The following is a 24,653-nucleotide window of genomic DNA, read 5'->3' on the forward strand; positions in this document are numbered from 1 at the left end:
GTCTCAAGACTGTGGTAACAGATATTCTATACATGTAAAAGTAATTCGAACTTAATGACAGTATATTGAATATTGAAGACACATGACGTCGACTCTAGTAAAGATCACCTCACGCAGCGGACTATGGTCCGATACTGTTCGCTTCGGGTGAACCCGGCTCCGTTCAACTCGCATTGCTACGTTTGTAGTAATTACTAGGGTCGGCCCAACTTGACGTCAAATTACGTGCTACCAGACATAAAAAATTACTTGATTTTTGACAACCCTTAATATCCGAAGCGATAGTGCCCCTGTCATTAGAAAGGGACAACATACTTCGACCTTGAAGTGTTGCCAATCTTCGGTTTTGTAGGAAGTGTCCTTTCTGTAGGTCTAGTACATTATTGCCGCGAAATAGATCATAGGTACGTCTTCTTTTAAGAGCGTTATAACATTTCGGCGTCGGGCGAAATTAGGTATTTTACCCGCCGCGCGAGCCCAATATGCCGACCCTTTCTAGCACGTCTTATCACTCGCTCGCACTACAATAATGGACAAAACAATCTTGATCCTTTCTATGGAATTTTGATAACAACCACAATCTACTATCTCGATATAAACTTTTGGTTTCTAATAAACATTATTTTGTACGAAAATACGAGAATATAGCGCGAAATAATATCAATTATGTTAAAATTTATTTAAAAAATTAAAGTAATAATTATAAAAGTAGATCCCATCCCAAATATTTGCTTTTGTTATATGATAAGTATTAGAGTAAAGTATATATTAATATGATGATAAAATAAGACAAATACAATTCTAATTACTTCAAGATGGTGCTCAGGGTCTGATGATGGAGCCAGATGGTGGTCACCAATACCAATGAACAATATGACTATACAACTTCGTGGTTTACATGTCATTCTAGCATTTTCACTTTCACATTTCAAGTGCATATACCACGAGTATAGGTTTTCGGGTGTGCTGATTTAAAAATTAATGACCGATTTGGAATCTGACATTGCTGACTGTCACTTTGACACAAAAGTCATCATGGGTGTCGTAAAATAGGTTTTAGGGGGTGCTGATTCCAAAATTAATGACCAATGTGGAATCTGACATTGCTGACTGTCACTTTGACACAAAAGTCGTCATGGGTGTCGTCAAATAGGTTTGCGGGGGTGCTGATTCCAAAATTAATGAACAATGTGGAATCTGACATTGCTGACTGTCACTTTGACACAAAAGTCATCATGGGTGTCGTAAAATTGGTTTTAGGGGTGCTGATTCCAAAATTAATGACCAATGTGGAATCTGACATTGCTGACTGTCACTTTGACACAAAAGTCGTCATGGGTGTCGTCAAATAGGTTTGCGGGGGTGCTGATTCCAAAATTAATGAACAATGTGGAATCTGACATTGCTGACTGTCACTTTGACACAAAAGTCATCATGGGTGTCGTAAAATTGGTTTTAGGGGTGCTGATTCCAAAATTAATGACCAATGTGGAATCTGACATTGCTGACTGTCACTTTGACACAAAAGTCGTCATGGGTGTCGTCAAATAGGTTTGCGGGGGTGCTGATTCCAAAATTAATGAACAATGTGGAATCTGACATTGCTGACTGTCACTTTGACACAAAAGTCGTCATGGGTGTCGTAAAATAGGTTTTAGGGGTGCTGATTCCAAAATTAATGACCAATGTGGAATCTGACATTGCTGACTGTCACTTTGACACAAAAGTCGTCATGGGTGTCGTCAAATAGGTTTGCGGGGGTGCTGATTCCAAAATTAATGAACAATGTGGAATCTGACATTGCTGACTGTCACTTTGACACAAAAGTCGTCATGGGTGTCGTAAAATTGGTTTTAGGGGTGCTGATTCCAAAATTAATGACCAATGTGGAATCTGACATTGCTGACTGTCACTTTGACACAAAAGTCGTCATGGGTGTCGTCAAATAGGTTTGCGGGGGTGCTGATTCCAAAATTAATGAACAATGTGGAATCTGACATTGCTGACTGTCACTTTGACACAAAAGTCGTCATGGGTGTCGTAAAATTGGTTTTAGGGGGTGCTCATTCCAAAAATAATGACCAATGTGGAATCTAACATTGCTGACTGCCACTTTGACACAAAAGTCATCATGGGTGTCGTAAAATAGGTTTTAGGGGGTGCTGATTCCAAAAATAATGACCAGTGTGGAATCTAACATTGCTGACTGTCACTTTGACACAAAAGTCATCATGGGTGTCGTCAAATAGGTTTCCGGAGGTGCTGATTTGAAAATTAATGACCGATTTGGAATCTTGACATTGCTGCTGTCACTTTGACACAAAAGTCGTCATGGGTGTCGTCAGAAAGGTTTCCGGGGGTGCTGATTCCAAAATTAACGACTATTTTGGAATCTCACAGTGCTAATTGTCATTTTGACAAAAGGAATCATGGGTGTAGTCAAATAGTTTTTAGGGGTACTGATTCCAAAATTAATGAAATGATTTAAAAAGTAATGACCGATTTGGAACCTGACATTGCACAGTACCCCTGGAAACCTATTTGACGACACCCATAACGACTTTTATGTCAAAGTGACAGTCAGCAATGTCAGATTCCAAATTGATCATTAATATTGAGATCAGTACCCATGAAAACCTATTTGAAGACACCCATGATCACTTTTGTGTCAAAGTGACAGTCAACAGTGTCAGATTCCAAATTGGTCATTAGTTTTCAAACACCTCCGGATACCTATTTGACGACACCCATGACGACTTTTGTGTCAAAGTGACAGTCAGCAATGTCAGATTCCAAATTGGTCACTAATTTTGGAATCAGCACCCCCTAAAACCTATTTTACCGACACCCATGACGACTTTTGTGTCAAAGTGACAGTCAGAAATGTCAGATTGAACATTGGTCATTAATTTTGGAATCAGCACCCCCTAAAACCTATTTTACGACACCCATGACGACTTTTGTGTCAGAGTGACAGTCAGCAATGTCAGATTGAACATTGGTCATTAATTTTGGAATCAGCACCCCCTAAAACCTATTTTACGACACCCATGACGACTTTTGTGTCAAAGTGACAGTCAGCAATGTCAGATTCCAAATTGGTCATTAATTTTGGAATCAGCACCCCTAAAACCTATTTTACGACACCCATGACGACTTTTGTGTCAAAGTGACAGTCAGCAATGTCAGATTCCAAATTGGTCATTCATTTTGTAATCAGCACCCCCTAAAACCTATTTTACGACACCCATGACGACTTTTGTGTCAGAGTGACAGTCAGCAATGTCAGATTGAACATTGGTCATTAATTTTGGAATCAGCACCCCCTAAAACCTATTTTACGACACCCATGACGACTTTTGTGTCAAAGTGACAGTCAGCAATGTCAGATTCCACATTGGTCACTAATTTTGGAATCAGCACCCCTAAAACCTATTTTACGACACCCATGACGACTTTTGTGTCAGAGTGACAGTCAGCAATGTCAGATTGAACATTGGTCATTAATTTTGGAATCAGCACCCCCTAAAACCTATTTTACGACACCCATGACGACTTTTGTGTCAAAGTGACAGTCAGCAATGTCAGATTCCAAATTGGTCATTAATTTTGGAATCAGCCCCCTAAAACCTATTTTACGACACCCATGACGACTTTTGTGTCAGAGTGACAGTCAGCAATGTCAGATTGAACATTGGTCATTAATTTTGGAATCAGCACCTCCTAAAACCTATTTTACGACACCCATGACGACTTTTTGTGTCAAAGTGACAGTCAGCAATGTCAGATTCCACATTGGTCATTAATTTTGGAATCAGCACCCCTAAAACCTATTTTACGACACCCATGACGACTTTTGTGTCAAAGTGACAGTCAGCAATGTCAGATTCCAAATTGGTCATTCATTTTGTAATCAGCACCCCCTAAAACCTATTTTACGACACCCATGACGACTTTTGTGTCAGAGTGACAGTCAGCAATGTCAGATTGAACATTGGTCATTAATTTTGGAATCAGCACCCCTAAAACCTATTTTACGACACCCATGACGACTTTTGTGTCAAAGTGACAGTCAGCAATGTCAGATTCCACATTGGTCATTAATTTTGGAATCAGCACCCCTAAAACCTATTTTACGACACCCATGATGACTTTTGTGTCAAAGTGACAGTCATCTGAGGTACTACATATTCGTAATCTGAAAGTAATCAAGTCAATAATTTCAGTTATTTTGAATCGACTATGATTCCGAATTATTGGTAATAGTAATGATTGTATAGATGATTAGTGATTCCTTTACATGTAATGGTAATTTACCGTTTCACTTGATTACATTACAAGTAATCTGACACCCAGTAGTGTCAGATTACAAAGTAAAATCAAGTAATCGTGTAATCCGGAATCGATTACGATTTCCCCATCTCTGGGTTTAGTTATATGGTTCATTGGTACTGGTGACCACCATCTGGCTCCATCATCAGACCCTGAGTACCACCTCTTGTCAAAGGTCTTGTTGAGACGAACCCAACGAGCCTAAACACGAAGTCGTTTACTTACATGGTTCACTGGTACTGGTGACCACCTTCTGGCTCCATCATCAGATCCCGAGTACCATCTTGATGTGTCTTATCATCTTGACCGTATTGTAATTTTCACATTTTTATCATCACAACGTTGTAATACTTTAACATTCAAACGTAACAAAGTATTACAAAAGCAAATATTTACGGGTCTAGGATCAAATTCGTTGGTCGCTGTTTACACACACACAATGTGAGGATAGCCCGTGTAGAAACAAGGCGTCCGACCCACACAACAATAAATATTCTCGACGTTTGCGATGAAAACTCGGAGACCAAAGCGACATACGTCTTACCTGCTCGAGCTCCGGCGCGGCACTGAAATCGCAGGCGTCCGTCGCCGGTAAAATAGCGACAGGAAGGCTAGTTTTCAAAAAATTGGCAAAAAATCATGATAAAATATTATAACGACAAATGGATAACAGCAGTTTAAGCACATTGTGCAGATTATTTATATACTAAAATAACTTCGATAACATGTAGATTTTCGGAGAAATGATCACTTGTTTCGATGTATTTTCAAGACAAAATTGAGTTCGTTTTACTTTCAATTTCTCAATTTCAAAGGATTAAATGATAAATATTGTTTAATGGGCCTTAAGTACAAGATATTTGGAACTTAAATTTACCTCATTTATGAGAGTGATCTTATCAAATTGTACATAATAAGAGCTCCGAATTCTGTGCTTCACGCGGTTTTTCCTAAACGAGCATCAGAAAAACAATCATTACTAATTGAAAAAGCTTTTTTTTTTCATATGTTTTTTATTTAACCGACAGTTAATAAGATGTTCTAACTGAAACAAGTACTTTCACTGTCTTTTAGTATGAGTAAAGTGTACAATTTTGTCGATAAATATTGTGCATTTTACAATATATCGCCTTTTTTTGTCATAGCGCTCTTAACTGTATTAATGACATAAGGACCGGTAGTCTATCTCGCGGCGATATACTCTCGCGGCAATCACGTGTTATAACCCTGCCGTACAGTAGTATTTAAGCCGCTATCGAGTTATGCGGGCACGGCGGCGAATCGACAGGAATATCGGAGCGGCACCGGCACCGGCACCGGCGGGACCGGGAAGGAAGCGGAAGCACTGACCAGTCGCCGGAGAGCGTGCGCACGATGTAGAGCGTGTGCGCGGCGGCGGGCGGCGCCTGCGGCGCGGCGGGCAGCGGGCGGCGGTAGGGCCCGGCCGTGAGCACCGCCAGCGCGCCGCGCACCAGCGCCGCGGCGCCCGCGCGCGACACCCACACGCGCCCCTCCTCCGTCACGCACCCCACCTCCACCTCGCACGGCTTCTGCAACATCACGACGTGCATGCCGTTGCCATCAAACATGTTTCATTTTATATCAAGACAGTGTCCTCTCCGTGATACAGGATTTTTCTTTAAATTGGGTTTGGATCTTAAAAGAGCAGTTTTGGACGATCTCCTTGTCGAGGTCGAGGTCGGTGCAGAAGTCTTGCACGATCTCCTCGTTGAGGTGGAAGTCGCGTTGCGTGGACGCGTCGTTAACTAACCACCACGACCCTGAGTCGCGTCGGAGAACCTTTTCTATATAGTACCTGCGTGATATTGAAGGCGCCGGCCATGCAGAAGTCTTGCACGATCTCCTTGTTGAGGTTGAGATCGCGCTGTGTAGACGTGTCGTAGAGCACCACGGCCACCGCGGGGTCGGAGGGGTCGTGGCGCGGTCCGGGCGCCGCCACCAGCACCTGACAACAATAACGTGGATTCTATCAATTAAATTCAAAAGAAAATATATAATTTAATTACGACAAATTCACTAATCCGAGATATCAAAACGCGGTCTTCACAAAAACCTAGATTATTTATTTTATTTTCTAGCTACATAAAATTTTAAAATAAAATATTCTGGGAAATAAGAAAGGTATACAATTTTATTTTCGTGTACATTAAAAAAAATATAATGTAAAGTAGGTTTTTGATTCGAAATGAATATCATTGGATTAAGTAATTGAGGTTTTCTTTACTATTCGTATTGTAATAATATTTACCTCTCCGGGCAGCCGCCGCTGCACGAGCTCGGCGCCCGCCGCGCTGGCCGCCAGCTCCTCCGCGCCCTCCAGCCGACACAGGATGGCCTACGTCAACAATCACCTTCAATATTGCACTGAGCATTCCTTACGATTTAATCAGGTCATCAATATCATCATACCTTCATTATACATTTTAATTTCATGTTATCTTTTCGGTCATTTCTTTTTGTTTTTGTTTTATTAAATTGTCCTAAGTTTTAATGGGTAAAAATTGGGTTGGTTCTGGGTTTTTGAAAATTGTGGGTATAGCGAGACTCGCAAGGCAACTAGTAAGAACTCTAGTAAGTGACAGTTAAATAATCAATATACTACATAATGTATTTCCGGGTTTTAAGGTTTCGTACGAGTATTTACCGAGTAGGTATGTACTGAGTGCCTATAATACTATAATTTACTATAACTAACTATACATATAAATAAGTAATTATAAATGTAATGTGTATGTAATCATTGGAAATAAATGTCCGTTTACCCATTTTTAAAGCACCTTCATACTGAAAAAAGCATTTTCATTTTACCATGGCAGAGTACCTATTCTTATGTATTAAATAAAAAAACCACATATGGGCTCAGCATTCATCGATATAATAATAATCAGGGAGCGTACTTTTCGTGCCGATGACATCAATTTGACGTCACGCTCCATATAGGGTGATCACAAATTGTTTTTTCTCAAACATGCAATGAAATATTATCTTTACGTTCCTTAAAATGGGCTGGGAAGTATCGCTTTTTGGGCGCAACAACTCGAGAGGACTGTAAAGGGATTTCATATTATTTTTTAGGCCTAGGCCTGCAAAGTAACTTTTTTTTATAAAAATATTGTCCTTTAGAGCATTTTTTTTTATTTCATTGTATGTTTGAGAAAAGCACTATACATGCCTCGGCGTGAAAACGGATTCCCGACCTCGTATCCCTATCCGGCCTCGCTCGCACGCTCGCTCAGCCGTATATACCCACTTGGCCGGAAATCCTAATTTTCCCGGCCTCTGATGTAATGTACTATATTGTAAATTGTTAATCATTACCATTAGTCATTAATCATTTTAAGTTATGAATTTATTTGCATGGTAATGAATGCAAGAAGGATGGTGTGCTTTACGTTAGAGATGAATTCTCTTTTCTACGTATTTATTGTAATGTGTTGTTAACAATACTATTTAATTAAATTTGTGTATAAAAAAATATATACAGAGTGGGGCCTGTAACAAAGGCGAAGAATTGAACTGTAGGCTATTCTCCTTATACTGATCAACATTTGTTCAGCGACTTTTAAAAATTATGAAGTCTTTAAATTTTTAATTTTTCATACAAAATAAATATTAGCTTCAATGTACGCCATTATTGTTGTCATTGACGTTGTCTGTCACACTTTAGACTTAACAGAATTCTCAATACATTATACCTCTTAGAAAATTTTCAAGGGTGATAAAAATCAAAATACAAGTTATTTTTAAAAGTCGCCGAACAAATGTTGATCAGTATAAGGAGAATAGCCTAGGGTTCAATTCTTCGCCTTTGTTACAGGCCCCACTCTGTATATTCACGTTTCACCTTTCAAGTAGGTAGGTATTATTTATGCCACATTTAAATGGACTACTGTATTTGAAGTAATTTGTACACGATTAAAATGATTGACGACTAATGATTAATAATTTACAATAAAACTATTTGGGATCACCCTATACGGAGCGTGACGTCAGATTAATGTCATCGGCATGAAAAGTACGCTCCCTGATAATAATGTTAAATACCTGCGCGGGAAGCCCCCTAAACTGTGTTTCAAGGATTTTGATTTTATTCAAGTCTACAATATCGTCGTCTCCGTGGTCACCCAAAAAAACAACCGCTGTGTCTTCATGGATTTCCAAAATTTTCGCTCGTTGCCATTCACCGTCGTCTAAATTAACTGCATACCTTAAAAAAAATTTAATTGTATTAAACAATTTTGGGAATAACAATAGCGGTTAAAATAAATAAAACTATACCACTTACCAAGCATTTTTAATAATCATATTTTTATCGACGGATGTGCCACCATGTCTATAAAACCTCTCCATATCAGCAAGTAACGTTTCGAAGGCATCCTGCAATAAAAAAAAATTGTACATGTTAAACCCACAAATTAGGTAGGTACAACGAAGTAAGATAAACATGGAAGCCGCTTTTAAGAACATTACCACAGAATTAGATTTTAGAAGAAAACATTACCATTCAAATTCTTGGCACCGTTTAGCATGTAACACATACACAAAAATTACACCTACATTTACACAAGACAATACGTTTACAGGCCCTGTAATCAAAACTGCACACATACACAATTACACCTACATTTACACAAGAACGTTTACAGGCCCTGTAATCAAAACTGGTAAACAAAACAATAGTCATCTCTTTTATACTAATGCACACAGATAAGTGTAGCTGAAATGCATATAATGTCACTAACTACCAATCAGCGATTTTATTCGGCTAAAAACCTTCTTGCTGTACGTACTGGCAGCTAAGAATTCGCGGTTCATATTTGACTAAAATTTGACACGAAAAGGGATGTGTTTATGTCATACATTAAAGAACCAAGCAGAAATAATTTTAATTTTATGCATATTAAAAAATAACTACATAATTAATTTGTTGTTATGAAGTAACAACCTACATAATGAAAATAATAATTATGTCGTACACGTATTCCGCTATAATAAGTATTTTTATGGCTAGATAAATTCAATTTATATCTGTATATCAATGTATAGTCACGTTCAGGTTGTTGTCAGTCGCCATCTATTGTTAACAGCTGTTAAACGTAGGCTTTCATTTTATAAATTTTACCTTTTCAGGGCTGGTTTTTAATCGCCAGATAAATAATATCTGTCAGATAAATGTCAGCTGTCACTGTCATTTATACGTGTGATGAAAAGGATAGTGATAACTTTATCTGGTAGATATATTTATCTGGCGACTGAAAAACCGGCCCTTAAATATGTAATTACTTAGATGTCGCCACCGAAAGATAATAACATAGAACACTACTTTCAAACAAAATGACAGCCGAAAACTGGTTCCAAGATCATAATACGCCGTACTGACACCGGGCCACAGGTCACGTCTATTTCTATTCTACAACCTTCTAAATTAACACGTTTAGGGACGCTTAGTGACGTCATCTGTCATAGACCAAAGGAAACAAATGACTACGCGTATGCTATACCATACGTGTCCACGAATGTGTTCAGATTGGCCATTTAAACCACTATGCCGGTGGCGGTGACACAAGGTCTGTGATCAAAATAATCGAACTCCTATGCCACTGACACGTACGTGTGTTTAAACAAGTTTACTGGCCTACTTATATGTCGGCCGCACAGCAGGCAGGCAAACAGCTTCGAGCCCTTTACTTTTGTAAAAGGTGTTGATAAGATTACCCGTCACCTGCCTACGGTAAATATGTCATCAGAAGAGCCTGCGGAAGCTGGGAGGGATGAATCATCATTGGTGCGCACCAAAATAACGAATTTTCGATAGGCAGATAACACTAATTTTCTGGCCGCCAATGAAGCGGAAATGGTTGACAGCACTGGTAAAATGGAACGCATCAGTCTGGAAACGCATCTAAAGATTAACCACAGTAAAAACCAAGCTCATGGTGGTGGATTGTGGTAAGTAGATACAACACACAGATGCTCTTAGACCAGTAACAGTAGATGACTTCATATACTTCGGCGCAGACATCGACAATACCGGTTCTTCTTAAAAAAAAAATCAGAATACGCATAGGAATGGCCAAAAGAGTCCCAGCTACAAGAATTAGTTATCTCCGTAATTCTTGGTTCCTGAGAACCGAACCAAAACCGGATTGGTTTCCGCTCTAGTCTTCTCCATTTTCTTCTACGGAGCTGAGACTTGGAGTCTGAAAAATGGCTGCAACCGCATTGACGTTTTCGAGATGTGGTGCTAGATGAAGATTTTGCAAATACCCTGAATTGCCTTCCGTACAAATGTGTATATCTTACGCGAATTGAAAATCAACACCAGGTTATCAACCATCTGTTTACGTAGAATTTTGGAGTTTTTGGAGGGAAAAAGGCCACAACCTTGAGCCACTAATCATTACTGGCAAGGTTGATGGCTAACGATCCAGAGGTCGCAAGATGGACAGATGAGATCCCTTCCATCCTCTACACCCAACTTCAGAACCGGAACAGAATGTCAGAATAAAACTGATTCTATTGGGACTTCACGACCCTCAGCAATGAAGATACCAATGCAAGGAGGAGGTGGTCTTATCTTAAAAGCTAATCAAATATGTATATAACAATGAGTGAATTTATGGTCTTATCCTTCATTCGGGGTCTAAATTTGGAGTTTATAAAACCAACTGTGGATAGTGATTGACTGATTGTCCATGTCCACAGTCCACACTTGTTGGTTTTATATAAATCAGGTTTTTTTTATTATCTTGGAACTGACTAGAGATGCACCGAATATTCGGTTACTATTCGGTATCCGGCCTATTCAGCGCTTATTTTAATATTCGGCCGAATACGGGATAGTGACGTACTATCCGGCCGGATACCGGATGTGCTATTTTTGATTGAATGATTTTGGAGTAAACAAATTAAATGTAAAAAACAAAAACAGTTACGGTTATAATACTTATAATCATAGCCCTTTATTATAAAAAAAATAAACATTTAAATAAAAATGGACTCTGCGCGAAGTTCACTACGAAACAAGTCAAAACCTGCACGACGCGCCCGCTCCCTGCTTAAATTGTAGGTATTGTAGGTAAAATTCTGCTGTCCGAATATTGGGCGGCCGAATACCGAATATTCGGCCGATGGTTAGGCCGAATATTCGGTATCCGGTATCCGGCCAAACGACTATACGTTGCATCTCTAGAACCGACAATGCAGGCACGCACAGTGCAGGCAACAATGCACGGACTCTAGCCCCTGGAAGAACTCATGCCTGATGATGGGTCTCCATATGACACGAAATATGTCGGCAGACGCAGCAGCAGAAACGTACCTAAGTAAGGTACGTTTATGAAACGACAACCATTCATCCCTATTACAGTGGGTAAGATATAACAAACATGTTTTCAATGCCAGAATATAGCATAGCAATTATACACAAAAAATAAACGTGTTCGTGGAGAAAACGAATTCTTGCTAACTAAAGTGTTTACGAGAAGTATCTACAAGTGTTTATTTACGAAGAAATTGCGACAGAAGTGCTTTTTGTAGTAATTTTTAAGTAAATTTAAATTTAGGTAAAAAACCGGTTTTTGAATATATTTACCGGTAATTTACCGAACCCAAAATTGGCAAAATTACCGGGAAACCGGTAAACCGGTTTACCGGTTTGCATTCCCTACGCGCGAGCACACTTGCTTGGCAGATGTGTTTAAAAACTTCATATCCCTATACCGCTGGCATAGGTATAAAAAATTGACTTATGCCAGTGGCATAGGAATGAGAATTTAGTATATCTACCGGCATAGTGTAGGCATTTAAGTAGTAAAACAGTGCCGGGGAGAAACGCTTCGAATAAAATTATAGAAAAATGAAAGTTTTAAAATATCAATGGCTATTAAAAATATTGCATAACATCATCCCCATACAAAAGAAACTCGTACAAAATAAATCGAAATAATTATGATCCTCGCCAAATTACACATGAAACTTAATCTCATATTTTTCTCCGTATTTGTTGGAACGACTAGCGCATGATATTACAAAACAGTACGGCATATTCTTCTTGTAAACATATATTACTACGACTGTTCCGACTGGCCGCCATTAGCGCACTGACAAGCTCCGTGGCACAATTTTGAGGCCCCGCCTACCGTGGCACAATATTCGTGGGGTCATTTTTGAGAGCTCTCTAGACATCTAGGTATATTAACAATCGCTGGGTAGGTACATAATAATAATTATATATAAGGCAATATACACATCTGAAATACTAAGATTCCTCTTTTCTAGAACCTAGAATATACATATACTTACACTGTAATCTGGCCCTACAATCCGAAGCCAAATTTCGAGTGTGGAATTCGCAACGGTCACGAATACGTTCCAGAAATCCTCTTCAGGGAACTTGAGTGGCGGCAAATCGCTGTCGATCGTGACGTCCGACACACTGTTCTCCGGGAACAGCGGCGGCGCGCCCTGCAAACGAGAGCACTTCAACATCTACTTCAAATAAACTTGGACTTCCACTAGATACGAATATAATGTCTGATTCCTTGTAATCAAAGTTTTAATCTAATTCAAAGGTAATAGCAGCTGCGTCACTCAGAGTTATGATCGGTGCAACGTGCAAGTTATTTGAACATTTTATAATTAATCAAACTACAGCTCCAAGTTATTTTAAAGCAATACATTATGTCACGAAATGATAGAAATGTAATGAATACTCTTTGGAATCAAATGAAAATGTTGAAATGTTTTAATGATCACTGATGTCTATTATCTTGTCTAGTATAATTGAACGGATACATAGACTGTCAGTATTGACAGTAGCTGCCCTCACTGCCCCAAAAAGATAATAGAAATCAGATAATTTATAGAATATAATTATCCTCATTCAGGGAATAACTCTATATAAAAATAAGTGTATATAAGAAACCTACAGCCTACAGGAGTGGTGTAAGTAATTTGCAAGAGATATCTTCTCTACATACCTCTTTGTTAGGGAGAAGTACTAATAGTCCATTAACCACTCTGTCTTTTAATATTCGAGGACAATTTTCCACCAGTTCTTGCCAGTTACTGGGCAAATTCTCTCCAAACTTTTCTCTAAAAACATAATTCAGCACTACATGACCTCTTCCTTTATAACATACAAAATGTGAAATGTTAAGGAGTTTAAACTGTTAAATTTATTAAGAAGGTAGTTATGGACTGAAGTTTTATTTACATTGAAGTGCATGATTGTATTAGATTTATAAGAAATATTCGTGATGACATAGCATGCATTACTTTACTTTTACAGTATAAAACAGTATTAATAGAGCATTTCTTTTTTTTCGCAACTTTTATGAAATGTGATATTTTTGAAAAAAATATGCTATTTTTACTCCGAATCACTAGTTTTTTCAATCCTAGTAGTTAAAAAATGGTCCCATACGATTTCTTCTTATTTTGTTACCATTTTCCGTACATGTTGTGTGGGGTAACAAAAGAGGAAAGTAACAAAAATGTATGGTAATTCTGGGACATTTTTTGTCTCCGAGTGAGATTGAAAGTACTCGTGATTCTGAGTACAATTGACCTAAAATTCCCTAAATTAATCAAAATAAAAAAATGGCATAAAAGAAAGAAATGCTCATTAAGGTAAGTAATTATAAGCAAGGAAATCGAATCGAGTGAGTTTTTAGTTAGTGCATTCAGGTATAAATCAAGTTGTTAATGAGTCATGTCAATAGCAAAGTTGCATGTCTGTATAAATTACCAAAGAACTAGTCCGTATAAGATTACCTAACGTGAACCGTTATTAATTGCTGAATAAATTAAAAATACACTCTAATTATGTTATGATATTGTATGAAAACATTATTTTAGCATGGTCCAATAAAATTATAAATTAGATATTGGTAATAAAAATAAAAGAAAATTGCTCCCCTAAAATTTAGGGCTACATGCAATCACTAAATCGTAACCCGTCGGGGTTCTAAAAATTATTTCAAGGTACAGATATTCGTGTCTGGGCCAGAAGTTAAGATCAAAGACGTTGGTTTTTCGCAAATATCAAGGTTTCTCTGAAATATCAAGGTTCCAATGAAAATGTAGCGATTAAATTTACAAGTTAGGGCAGAGGTTCCCAAGCGGTGTGCCGTAGGCAAGACAGGTATGCCGTGGGCGTGGGGCAATCCTCCTCACCGAGGCCGAGATTAACACATTCACTACTAGACAAAAATGTTGCACTATGTCATAACATAAACCGGTCGCTATTTATAACCGCCCGGCTGTATGGCGAGAACCCGCCCCTGAGCAAAGTTTACGAATGCCCACCAGGCGGGTTCTTGGTTGCTAAAGTGTTAAACGTTAATGTTTCAAGACAAGTGCGCTGCGGACTGAATCACATTAGGAACTGCGCAGTTAGGGCAGGAAAGTTGAAGTGATAGAACGAAAACTTCATATTTAACAAACCACGTTTGTAGTGTGAATAGGGTACGGAATTCGTTATTTTTAGAACAGTCTCCATTAAAGGTTTAAAATTTAATGCATTTTTTTTTTATGGGATAGGAGGCAAACGAGCAGACAGGTCGCCTGATGGTAAGCGATCACCACCGCCCATGGACACCCGAAACACCAGGTGTTGGAGGTGCGTTGCCGGCCTTTAATATGGGTGTACGCTCTTTTCTTGAAGATTTGAAGGTCGTATCAGTCCGGAAATACCGCAGGCGACAATTCATTCCACAGTTTAGCTGTGCGGGGCAGGAAGTTTCTGAAGAAACGCACAGTTGAGGACTGCCAGCCATCTAAATGATGACGATGGAAATGTTGTCGCGTAGGGCGATGGATTGCATTATAAGAAAGGATTGTTTTGCCTATTAAAAACTGATTAGAATGTTGCATTTTATCGACAGGTGGGGCAATACGTATAATCCGATGCAATTTATGAATTGTTTCGTCTTGTTGACTGCTATTAGAATTCACTTTTAAATGATGACTTAGAAAGATAAATATAAATGATATAAATTTAGATTTTTTTTGTTTGATATTTCTGGTTAAAGACATTTATTAACTCAAAAGAAATGTAGTGAGTTATAGTTAGTATTTTCCTAGCGATAATGTAAATGAAAAAAAAAAAAGGGTTTTACTCGGAGGCGACATTTGGTTAACCCTCACCACTCTCAGGATTCATTTTTCGAAACACACGCTACAATTTTGAAACTTTAAAGCACGCCCGGTTAAACAACCACGATGTTGAACAAATAAATTAACTATTAAATACAGGAAACGTCCCTATTCTGTCGTTTGTCATATGCCGAACCGTAGTAGACAAATTAGAATTTTCGGCCAGGACACGTGGCACAATTTAATATATGTAATACAAACGAAAACTCTTTTTGCCGTATTTCAAGTGCCGATTCAATCATAAAATACAAAATAAGGGTCCCTTTTGTACCTTTTTAGTACGGAACCCTATAAACGGACTTGTAAAACAGACAACTAAATGCCTAATTTCAAAGTTTAGGTAATTTTTGTCTGAAAAAAGATTCAAAACTTTTTTTTTTCAAAATAGGTAAATTTAATGTTTTTCCCACTCAGAATCACGAGGTCTTTCGATCCTACTAGGTAAAAAAAAGCGTCCCAAATTTAATTTTTCCACTACGTTACCATTTTCCAAACACTTTGTACAGCGGTTACAAAGTGAAAAGTATGCAAAATAATACATAGAAAATTTTGGGAACATTTTTTTGTCTCTTATTTTTTGTCCTGGATCGAAAGGGCTCGTGATTCTGAATCGAAAAAACATAAAATTTACCTACCTTAGAAAAAATATTTTTGGTGATTGTTCTCGCGAAAATGCCCTCATACAAGTGATAAAGTTTTAATGAAAGAATGAACATCGGTTTAGTAGGTTTTTTTCAACAAAACGGAACATGACAGAGCGATCAAAGCGTATTTAGCTGTAAAACAGTGCATTTATAATATGCCCTACTGAACTGTAAAGCCAAAACATGAGAAATATAATTGATCGTACCTATATAAATGTGGAACAGTGCTAGCCCAGAGGCCGGCCTCGTGTTCGGCCACTAGGTCGGCGAGCGAGGCGACGGCCTTGCCGGGCGAGGACGTGGGCATGCCGCCCGGGCCCGAGCCCTCGATCTCCATGAGCAGCTTCACGGCCGCCACCTCCTTGGCCAGCTCTTGCGACGGCGACGAGTCCGGGTATGACGACGCCGAGTACGACGCACCGACCTGCACACGATAACGTATGTAGTCAAACACCTCACTTGTCAGTGGAAATAGCGCGAAATTCAATTAACTAATGGAAAGTCCACTCTTCGCGCCTACGGGTTCTTAATTGGACGCGATTTTCTATTGACAAGTGTTATATGTATTCTATCAATTGTTTAATTCTCTCAAGTAATTAGCTAATGACACAATTAAAGTAGATAATTAATTTGTTAAATCTTAGTATCTCTGTGTCATTCTCGTATAGCAAACAGCGTCTCAGCGTCGATAATTTAACGTCGTTTAGTTTATTTTGTTATTCTCATATCCTAATTAGATGTAACTTATAGTCCTTATATGTATACGGGACAAGTTCCCAAATAAAGTTAGTTTGAAACGTCAAACTGTGCTTTACTCCACGTTATGTGCCCAGACGGACCATGCTGAGCCAAATCGCATCAGGCAAGCGTAATGTAGGACGTCCACTCCTGACTGGACTGCGTAAAGCGCGATATGATAGCGTTTAACATTGATAACAACTCATGGGAAGACCTAGCAGCAAAACCGCGCCGAGTGGAGGGACAGCCTTTTAAGAGGCCGTGAAACCCATGATAGGTCCTGGTTTCAAAACTTACGCCGTGTATTGCGTGGGCGACGGTCGCGCGACCATCGCCGACGCGTCTCATACTTCCATATCGATAAGGTTTGATTTCATATGCGTCGCATCGCCGTCGTGCGACCATCGCGCGACCGTCGCCCTCGCAAGACACGGCGTTAGCCCGAAAACGGGCAATAAGGCACAATGAGGATCGCTTTCGTGCGGACTCTCATTTTATTTTTAATTGTGACAGATGTGGTAGATTACGAATTGGACTATACAGTATATAGCCACAAGCGGCGCTATCGCTCGATCAGAGATGCTACTTAAATCATCTGTAAAGATACACAAGGCCTAATGATGACGATGATATGGATAACACAAAGTAAAAAGTAGAGAGAGAAACAGACAGATAAATAAATAAATAAAGAAAGTCATATACTTAAATAAATAAATATAAAGGCTATGTGTGGTGTGGCTATGGTATGAGAATATGGCTGTAAAAAAGTGTCACGGATTAAAGACGAATCTATAAATTTTCTGCTAATTAATTAAAGATCTCCATTTCATTGTTCTGATAAACTGTATATGTTATTACAAACATATCTATCCACGTTAACGTATAATCGCAAGGAGGGTACACATGGGAATGAAATTGAAATTAGTGTCTTCTAAGTATATCAAGAATATATGAAGCCAAGACATACCTTAATTGAGCAGTCGTAACTGACGGGGCCTCGTTTCGGTCGAATGTCGTGAACCTTGTAGACGGGCTGCGTCAAGCCCAGCTTGCGACAGGTCCATTCCAGCTTAGCCACGGAAGAACTGGAGTCCGGCGGGGGTTCTAAGCTGTACGCCGGTGCCACATGTGTCACGGGGCCGCTATGTTCCTATAAATACGTATACAATAATACATAAATAATTTACTATTTTTTGTACTGTACGTGTACGAATGACTACCGAATTCAATTATCCGTGAATCCCTCAAAGGTGAACTGAAAGAGATCTCTTCAAGGGACGTAATGTACGCATTTGTACTAATGACAAGATTGTTTTCATCGCACACAGCAAAAGTGCAATTACGCGCAGGCGGACCGGGAGTTATAGAAAAATCGTTCTTTCTAGGGAATTACGAAATTTCTAGTAATGTATGACCTTTTTTTTATCTTATTACATATTTTTTATAAATTGTGACGTGTAAATTATGATTGAATTGCAAATGTGATGAAACTTTGAGTGTAACCCGGCGTGATTTAACTTAGTCTCGTTTGCAATATTTAGCTTCCTTCCCACATTGCACAATGTAGGTACTATTTCATTCATGTGTGTTTTTATACTAGTACCTAACGTACATATAATTAAATTACATTTGAACTTTATGCAAGTCTGGCGATATTCGGCGATCCATGTCTAAAGGGTCCTGAAAGTCCTAAATATCCTATTAATGCTTCAAAAGCAATAAGAACCTTCTTATCACAATTAGAATTCCTGTTGGAATTTATTCTAGAAAGGACCTCATTGCGCTTGAAGCATAAATACCTTTTCATTATGAAAATTGACATAGGTAATAGGTATACTTACAACGAAATCGTTATTAGTGGCTGGCAGGGGCAAGGGTATAAGATCTACAGTGTTCAGCCGGTCTCTCAGGTTGGACAGTCTTTGTGAGGCTGACATCTTAGAGCTTTGCTTAAGTTCAGGCTCATTTTCTGTTCGCACGGAATGTTTTACCTGAAATAAATATAAAAGTAAATCCATAGTCTGGCCAATCATTTATAGGTGCACAGCAAAGCTTTATTACCGACATTTATTTATTATACATGGATAGAGAACCTTATACACTGGCTAGATAATGCTACTCCAAGAGTAGAAATTCTCATTTAGTTGTAAACCTCTCGGAAATCATCAGTAGTTACATGAATGAATACTTACGTCTTCTGAGTAAGTATTGACAGGTGCCAGAGGGACCCTTTCAGAGACTCTCTCTGGCTCCTTGGCTGGCGCGGGAGGGTTCACTGGTTTGGTAACAGCGCTATATGTTGTCCTTTCTGGTCTCTCAGTATTTTCCGTCAATGGTTTCGATGTCGTTTTCGTTAAGGGAGGTTTCGTTTCGTACGGTTTACTGAATTTATTATTGTGCTAAAACAATAGTATTTTATGCAACAGGCGTTTAAAGGAGGTCATAAAAGACGTGTGGCGTGGGTAACAATTTGAGGCGAAGCCGAAAATTGTTATTTAAGACGCCACGAGTATTTTTTGACTCAGTTAAACACCGTTGCATACAATACTTTTTCTACGACCATGCACTTAGTTTTTAATAGTTTTCTTGAATAACTTTCGTGAAATTCACACTGTTTCCTGTATTATGACGCAAATGTTTGCACTGTCAGCTCAGCTGCCCAAAGCCTTCCCGCGTACGCACGCAGTATCGTTATAAGAATGCGTTGCCATGGTTACAGAGCCAAACAATGCGTTTTCAGTTTTTTCGATACTGCGCGCATGCGCGGAAAGCCGGCGGACGCTGGCTTTAGGGAATAGACTTTTATGTAGGGTTTTAAAGATCTATGCACGACCCTGTAAATGACGAATAACAGTTCGGGAGTAGAAAAAATATATAGCAGTATTCACTGAACGAGGTTTGAATTTAATACGCCTTGAAGAATTAGTATTTAACAAAAACCATCCAAGCTATAATATTAAGTAGTGTTTTAATTTAGTTATGCAAATGAAGCATTACAGTATAATGTATTTACCTTGTTACTATAATTGTTGTTGAATGGTGTTCCGCCTTTCGCTCGGTAATATTGGTTTGAGTACTGATTATTGTAATTATAGCTTGCGTTGTTATAGCTGGTGTGAGACCCGGCGGTTGCTGGTCTCCGCCATGAGCCTTCTTTTTTGGGAAACCGATTCTAAAAACGATAACAATGATAAAAAGTATGTTGTGTTTTAGTCCGCACGAAACCGAAAAGTATAAGTGGAGTGGATACCACTTATATCGCTTCTTTAGTGTGTTGCATTGTAAACCACTTCAAATATAACTCCTAAATAAGCTAAAAACTGTAAGCCTCGCAATAAAATTAAAAAATGTCACCAAAACTGCACTTATGTGGTTGAGTAAAGAACACAGGATCAACTCACAATATAAACTTTGTGAGATGTGCAATAAACATAGGGCTGCCATCCGTCCGGGTTTCCCCGGATTTGTCCTAGTTTGGAGGCCGTCCGGGCGGGGTGTCAAGAAGTGTCCGGGGAAAACCCGGACACTTTTCATGTAAGGAAACACCTCATTGAATTTAAAAATTTATCAGCGAATTTAAGTTGACTCATTAATTAATATCTGTTTACATAATAAAAAAACCGGCCAAGTGCGACTCAGACTCGCCCACCGAGGGTTACGTATTCGTACAAACTTTCAATAGTTAAAAAAAAATCCCATCTCATATAACTCTAATTACTTGCTTGACTAGAAGTATAGGTACTAATGAGCATTATTGCGTATAGTAAGTATAGATGGATATCACGGTGAATTCTCTAACTAAATTGGGCGACCTGTATAAGCTGTATAGTATGATGATTTTTCAGGGATAATCCATACTAATATTTTGAATGGGAAAGTGTGTGTGTCTGTTTGTTTGTCTGTCTTTTACGACAAAACGGAGCGACGAAATGACGTGATTTTTTAAGTGGAGATAGTTGAAGGGATGGAGAGTGATATAGGCTACTTTTTGTCTCTTACTTCCCCCCCCCCCCCACACTTCCCTAAAAAGGGGGTCGACAGTTTGTATAGAGCATACTGCAATTTTCGAATTTAACGCGAGGTAAGTCGCGGGCAAAAGCTAGTTCTTTATAATGTTAACCGATTTCGACAGTTTTCACTTTATTTGAAACATATACTGTTAAGGTAGAATCTCGTATAATTTTGAAATACGATATGGATGTATAATATGCAAGAGTGGTAAGATTGAAAGTTGAAATGTAAAAAAAACGTCAATTTAAAAAAAAAGTTTCCAAGATACAGACTCGATTTCATTGTTCCTGTACTATTTAGCCAATGTTTCGTGAACAAATCACAAGTCTTCGTTGGTAAACTTCGGAGATAAGGGGGCGGGGGTGAGAACGGTATTTTTTTACCAAAATTATTTTTAAAAAATTATAAGAAACTAGCTTTTGCCCGCGGCTTCGCTCGCGTTAAATTTGAAAATCGCGAAATTCTCCATACAACCTTTCAAATCATAGCATAAGTAATTCTTGAGTTATTTAGTAATGTGACAGACGGACAGAGTTGCATCATAAGAGTTCCTTTTGTACCTTTGTGGTACGGAACCCTAAAAAGAGACACATTTTATTTTTTTGTAAGAAAAATTGTTTTGTTTGTGTTTGTTGCAAATTACACATTGTGTGAAATTCAAAAAATAGATGGATCAAAATTAAAGGTCCTGTTTTTAAGGTTTTTAAAAATATTTTCGGACTCGTCCGGGGAAAAAATGCGATTTACGCCAAATGTCCGGGTTTTTTGAATCTTTGTCCGGGTTTGGCGAAATTTGAGATGGCAGCCCTAAATAAACAGTACATATTGAATTTTACTTAAGACGCTATGAGAGCGAAAATGCTAAAATGGAAAGGAGTCCCCCTTTCAATTTGGGAATTTCAGTTAAATATACAAATGTTATTAACTAGATTTATCGAAAAAAAATGTCCATTAAGAACAACTCAGTTAAAAGATATTGCGAAAAAATCTTTAAAATCGAGGTTCCACTTTCAACTGTTTCCTCCTTCAAAACTTATTTAAACGAAAAGAAATTTGAGAATCTGAATAACAATGAAATAATCTGTGTCGGACCGTTTAGATTTTTTGGCTAATTGTTACCGATCTTGAGTATCACACCTTTTTTTGAGCCATAATGAAAAAGTTTTTAGAAATTTTTCATTGACTCGAGCGTCTTTTAAAATAAAAATTTACATCAAAATGCTAAAACCAATAAAAATTCTGACCTTCATTGCTATACAATGTTGTAAGCAAAGATGTGTCTACTTAAAATATTTACTATATACATTTTTTTATCTAACATGTATGTGAGAATTACTGTTCTCTATTTTATACACCCAATCCTGGGTTAGATTTAATTTAACATAAATAACCTATTTTATAATTGTTTCTGAAGACAAAACCATGGAACCTAGTTAAAGGATGACATTTTTTAATGAGATTAAAAATTACTTACAGGGAAATTAAACCTTGGTGTTGGCTTCTTGCTAGATTTTTGACGAGACACCATTTCTGCAATGTGTTGGGTCTCCTGACTTGCTATTGCATCAACATACCATTCTCCATTTATTTGTGTCACTTTGAAACCGGGAACATCAACAAAGAGCCTATCCAGTGTCGGATAACCCAACTTTTTAAATGGTATCCACTCTCCCTGAAGTTCTCGGTAATCTCCTGTGGTTAAAAACGTTAAAATTTTAGTCCTCTGTCTTTATGGCGTTTTGCCGACCTATATTTTACCTGAGAAGGTGGTTTAGAGTATATAAAAAAATATTGAAAAAAATATATTGACAGGTACCAAATAGGGAGTAAATATTGACTAAGATATCAATTAGTAGTGTTGTCTAGAACTATGTAAACCAAAAATGGTCCAGACATCCTGACGTCAGAATGTCTAGCCACTTTATTCGCTCGATTTTTCGATATCAGTGGAGGTACCAAATATATGTACTCAGGTACCAAATAGTATCAAATAGGTACTAAATTTTAGTATGTACTAAACATCAAATATCTGTAGTGGTCCAGGGGTCCTGACGCTCACAAAAAAAATTGGTACTTACTGTTACATTGTTTGATGGTCAGAGCTCCTTTTACTGAGAGCAGTGTCGCCCGGAGTGCCGAAATCACTTGTTCTTTATCAGCCATTTTTGCTAAAATCAATTAACAAATATTCATAACAGATTTAAAATAAAAATTCCACTTAAAGTTTCAGTACTTATGGTCCCAACAAAAACTAAATTTAACTGAACATTTCAAACAAGCAGATTTTACTCGTCAGATACTCGTCAATAAATTTGAAAAATATCTACATGAACACAAATTCAATGTTCTACTATTTATTATTTTGAAGACATACCTTACTTGAAAATATGTTTGCTGTAGAAAACACTCAGAGCCGGATTCAGAGAGGTATAACGGGTGATACAGGTAGTACACAAAAAAGCCTACATTTCTATTGTACAAATGTTTATTAGATCTTGAAAAAAACTCCTGAAAAAAACAATTTTGACGCGTAAGCAAGAGAAATCCGATGGTTTCACCTATTACATGTTTTTATTATTATTCAAAATTCGAGCTAGTATTCTTTCAAATTTTTTGGCACATATGCAGCAAATTACGTCCTACCTTATAAATTATGGCAAATTATCTAATTCGGAATCCCAGTACTGCAATCAACCAACAATTTTAATTTCGCAAAGAAGTGGTAAAGAACGTCGAATGCATGTCGAAGCGAACAGTCAAGTCAATTTCTCTAACAAAATATGTTGCAAGGTGAAAAAAATATTAAAGGCCTTCCAAACAAGATTATCAAATTGACAATTTGATCAGGAAAATTGGAGTAATTTCGTCCAAAGCGCCTCCACACACTAGAATCGTCCCATTAATTTCGTCTCCTACGGGACTTTTCAGGGGATGAAAGTTTGTATGATAATATAATCAAATTTTATTTTAAGTATGTAGGGTCATTATGTAGGTTTAAATTCTAAATTCTAGGTGTAAATTCATTCCGGCATATCGGGAGATATATTCGATTGATAACGACGTCGTGGACAACAGCAGTCAATTATAATTATACTGCATCATTGAATTATTTAGTACCAAATTGCTTTATGAAATGTATTATTTCCTCCATTGTACTCTACTTTAATTTTATGTATAGGAACAGACAGTGTTTACAACTAGTCAGGAAAAGTCTTGCAAATTAGATTGCTTGTCAATTGTTATTGCAGTCAACTGCAACAATTAAATATTTGTAATTTTCAATAAATAATAAGGTGCAGGTGACAAATGAAAGAACAGTTTAAGAACTAAAACTATAATTCTGAAAAAAAAAAACACTTCAATAAAGTGACAAAAAGAAAACATTGGCTATTAAAATACCAATCTAAACATTTTGGTTATTGCAGGACTAAACCAATTTTATTAGGTGTCATGCTAGGACACCGCCAATTGTACAAGTAGTACTGCAGATTACCATCACCTATGCCGAATTTCAATGGCTCCAAGAACTCCTTATTCTCCATCAAGTCCAATGCGTTGAAAACATCAAATCCGGAGTTCTTAGCAGTTATCAATGCATCATGCATTAAGTCTACCCATGGGGTTTTGGTTGACACATTGTAAAATGCATAAGCAGCTTTCAATGTTTTGTGCACAGGGTGGTAAACAACTGTAGATGGCAGTGTATAATAACTTACAAAGTCTGTAATAGAGCCATCAGCAGCTTCC

General features: G+C 37.9%; 1 protein-coding gene across 2 annotated transcripts in view; it reads right to left on the minus strand.

The window, feature by feature from the left end:
- LOC125225811 (tudor domain-containing protein 7) overlaps positions 1-23,684 on the minus strand; it is a 44,904-nt gene extending 21,220 nt beyond the window's left edge. Inside the window, exons 1-16 of one of the 2 annotated variants that reach the window (XM_048129666.1) lie at positions 23,550-23,684; positions 23,281-23,414; positions 22,985-23,074; positions 22,381-22,598; positions 19,909-20,067; positions 19,088-19,294; positions 18,737-18,886; positions 17,863-18,045; positions 16,364-16,581; positions 13,335-13,449; positions 12,658-12,819; positions 8,639-8,730; positions 8,398-8,560; positions 6,602-6,688; positions 6,149-6,298; positions 5,683-5,882 (exon numbers count right to left, since the gene is read on the minus strand). In XM_048129666.1, coding sequence (XP_047985623.1) covers positions 5,683-5,882; positions 6,149-6,298; positions 6,602-6,688; positions 8,398-8,560; positions 8,639-8,730; positions 12,658-12,819; positions 13,335-13,449; positions 16,364-16,581; positions 17,863-18,045; positions 18,737-18,886; positions 19,088-19,294; positions 19,909-20,067; positions 22,381-22,598; positions 22,985-23,069 — 2,189 coding nt within the window. In that variant the 5' untranslated portion in view covers positions 23,070-23,074; positions 23,281-23,414; positions 23,550-23,684. The remainder of the gene's footprint in view (positions 1-5,682; positions 5,883-6,148; positions 6,299-6,601; positions 6,689-8,397; positions 8,561-8,638; positions 8,731-12,657; positions 12,820-13,334; positions 13,450-16,363; positions 16,582-17,862; positions 18,046-18,736; positions 18,887-19,087; positions 19,295-19,908; positions 20,068-22,380; positions 22,599-22,984; positions 23,075-23,280; positions 23,415-23,549) is intronic. The other variant, XM_048129667.1, reaches the window with a different exon arrangement.
- Positions 23,685-24,653: the final 969 nt, after the last annotated feature.

Source organism: Leguminivora glycinivorella, chromosome 4 (genome assembly GCF_023078275.1).
Source record: "Leguminivora glycinivorella isolate SPB_JAAS2020 chromosome 4, LegGlyc_1.1, whole genome shotgun sequence".
Taxonomy (NCBI): domain Eukaryota; kingdom Metazoa; phylum Arthropoda; class Insecta; order Lepidoptera; family Tortricidae; genus Leguminivora; species Leguminivora glycinivorella.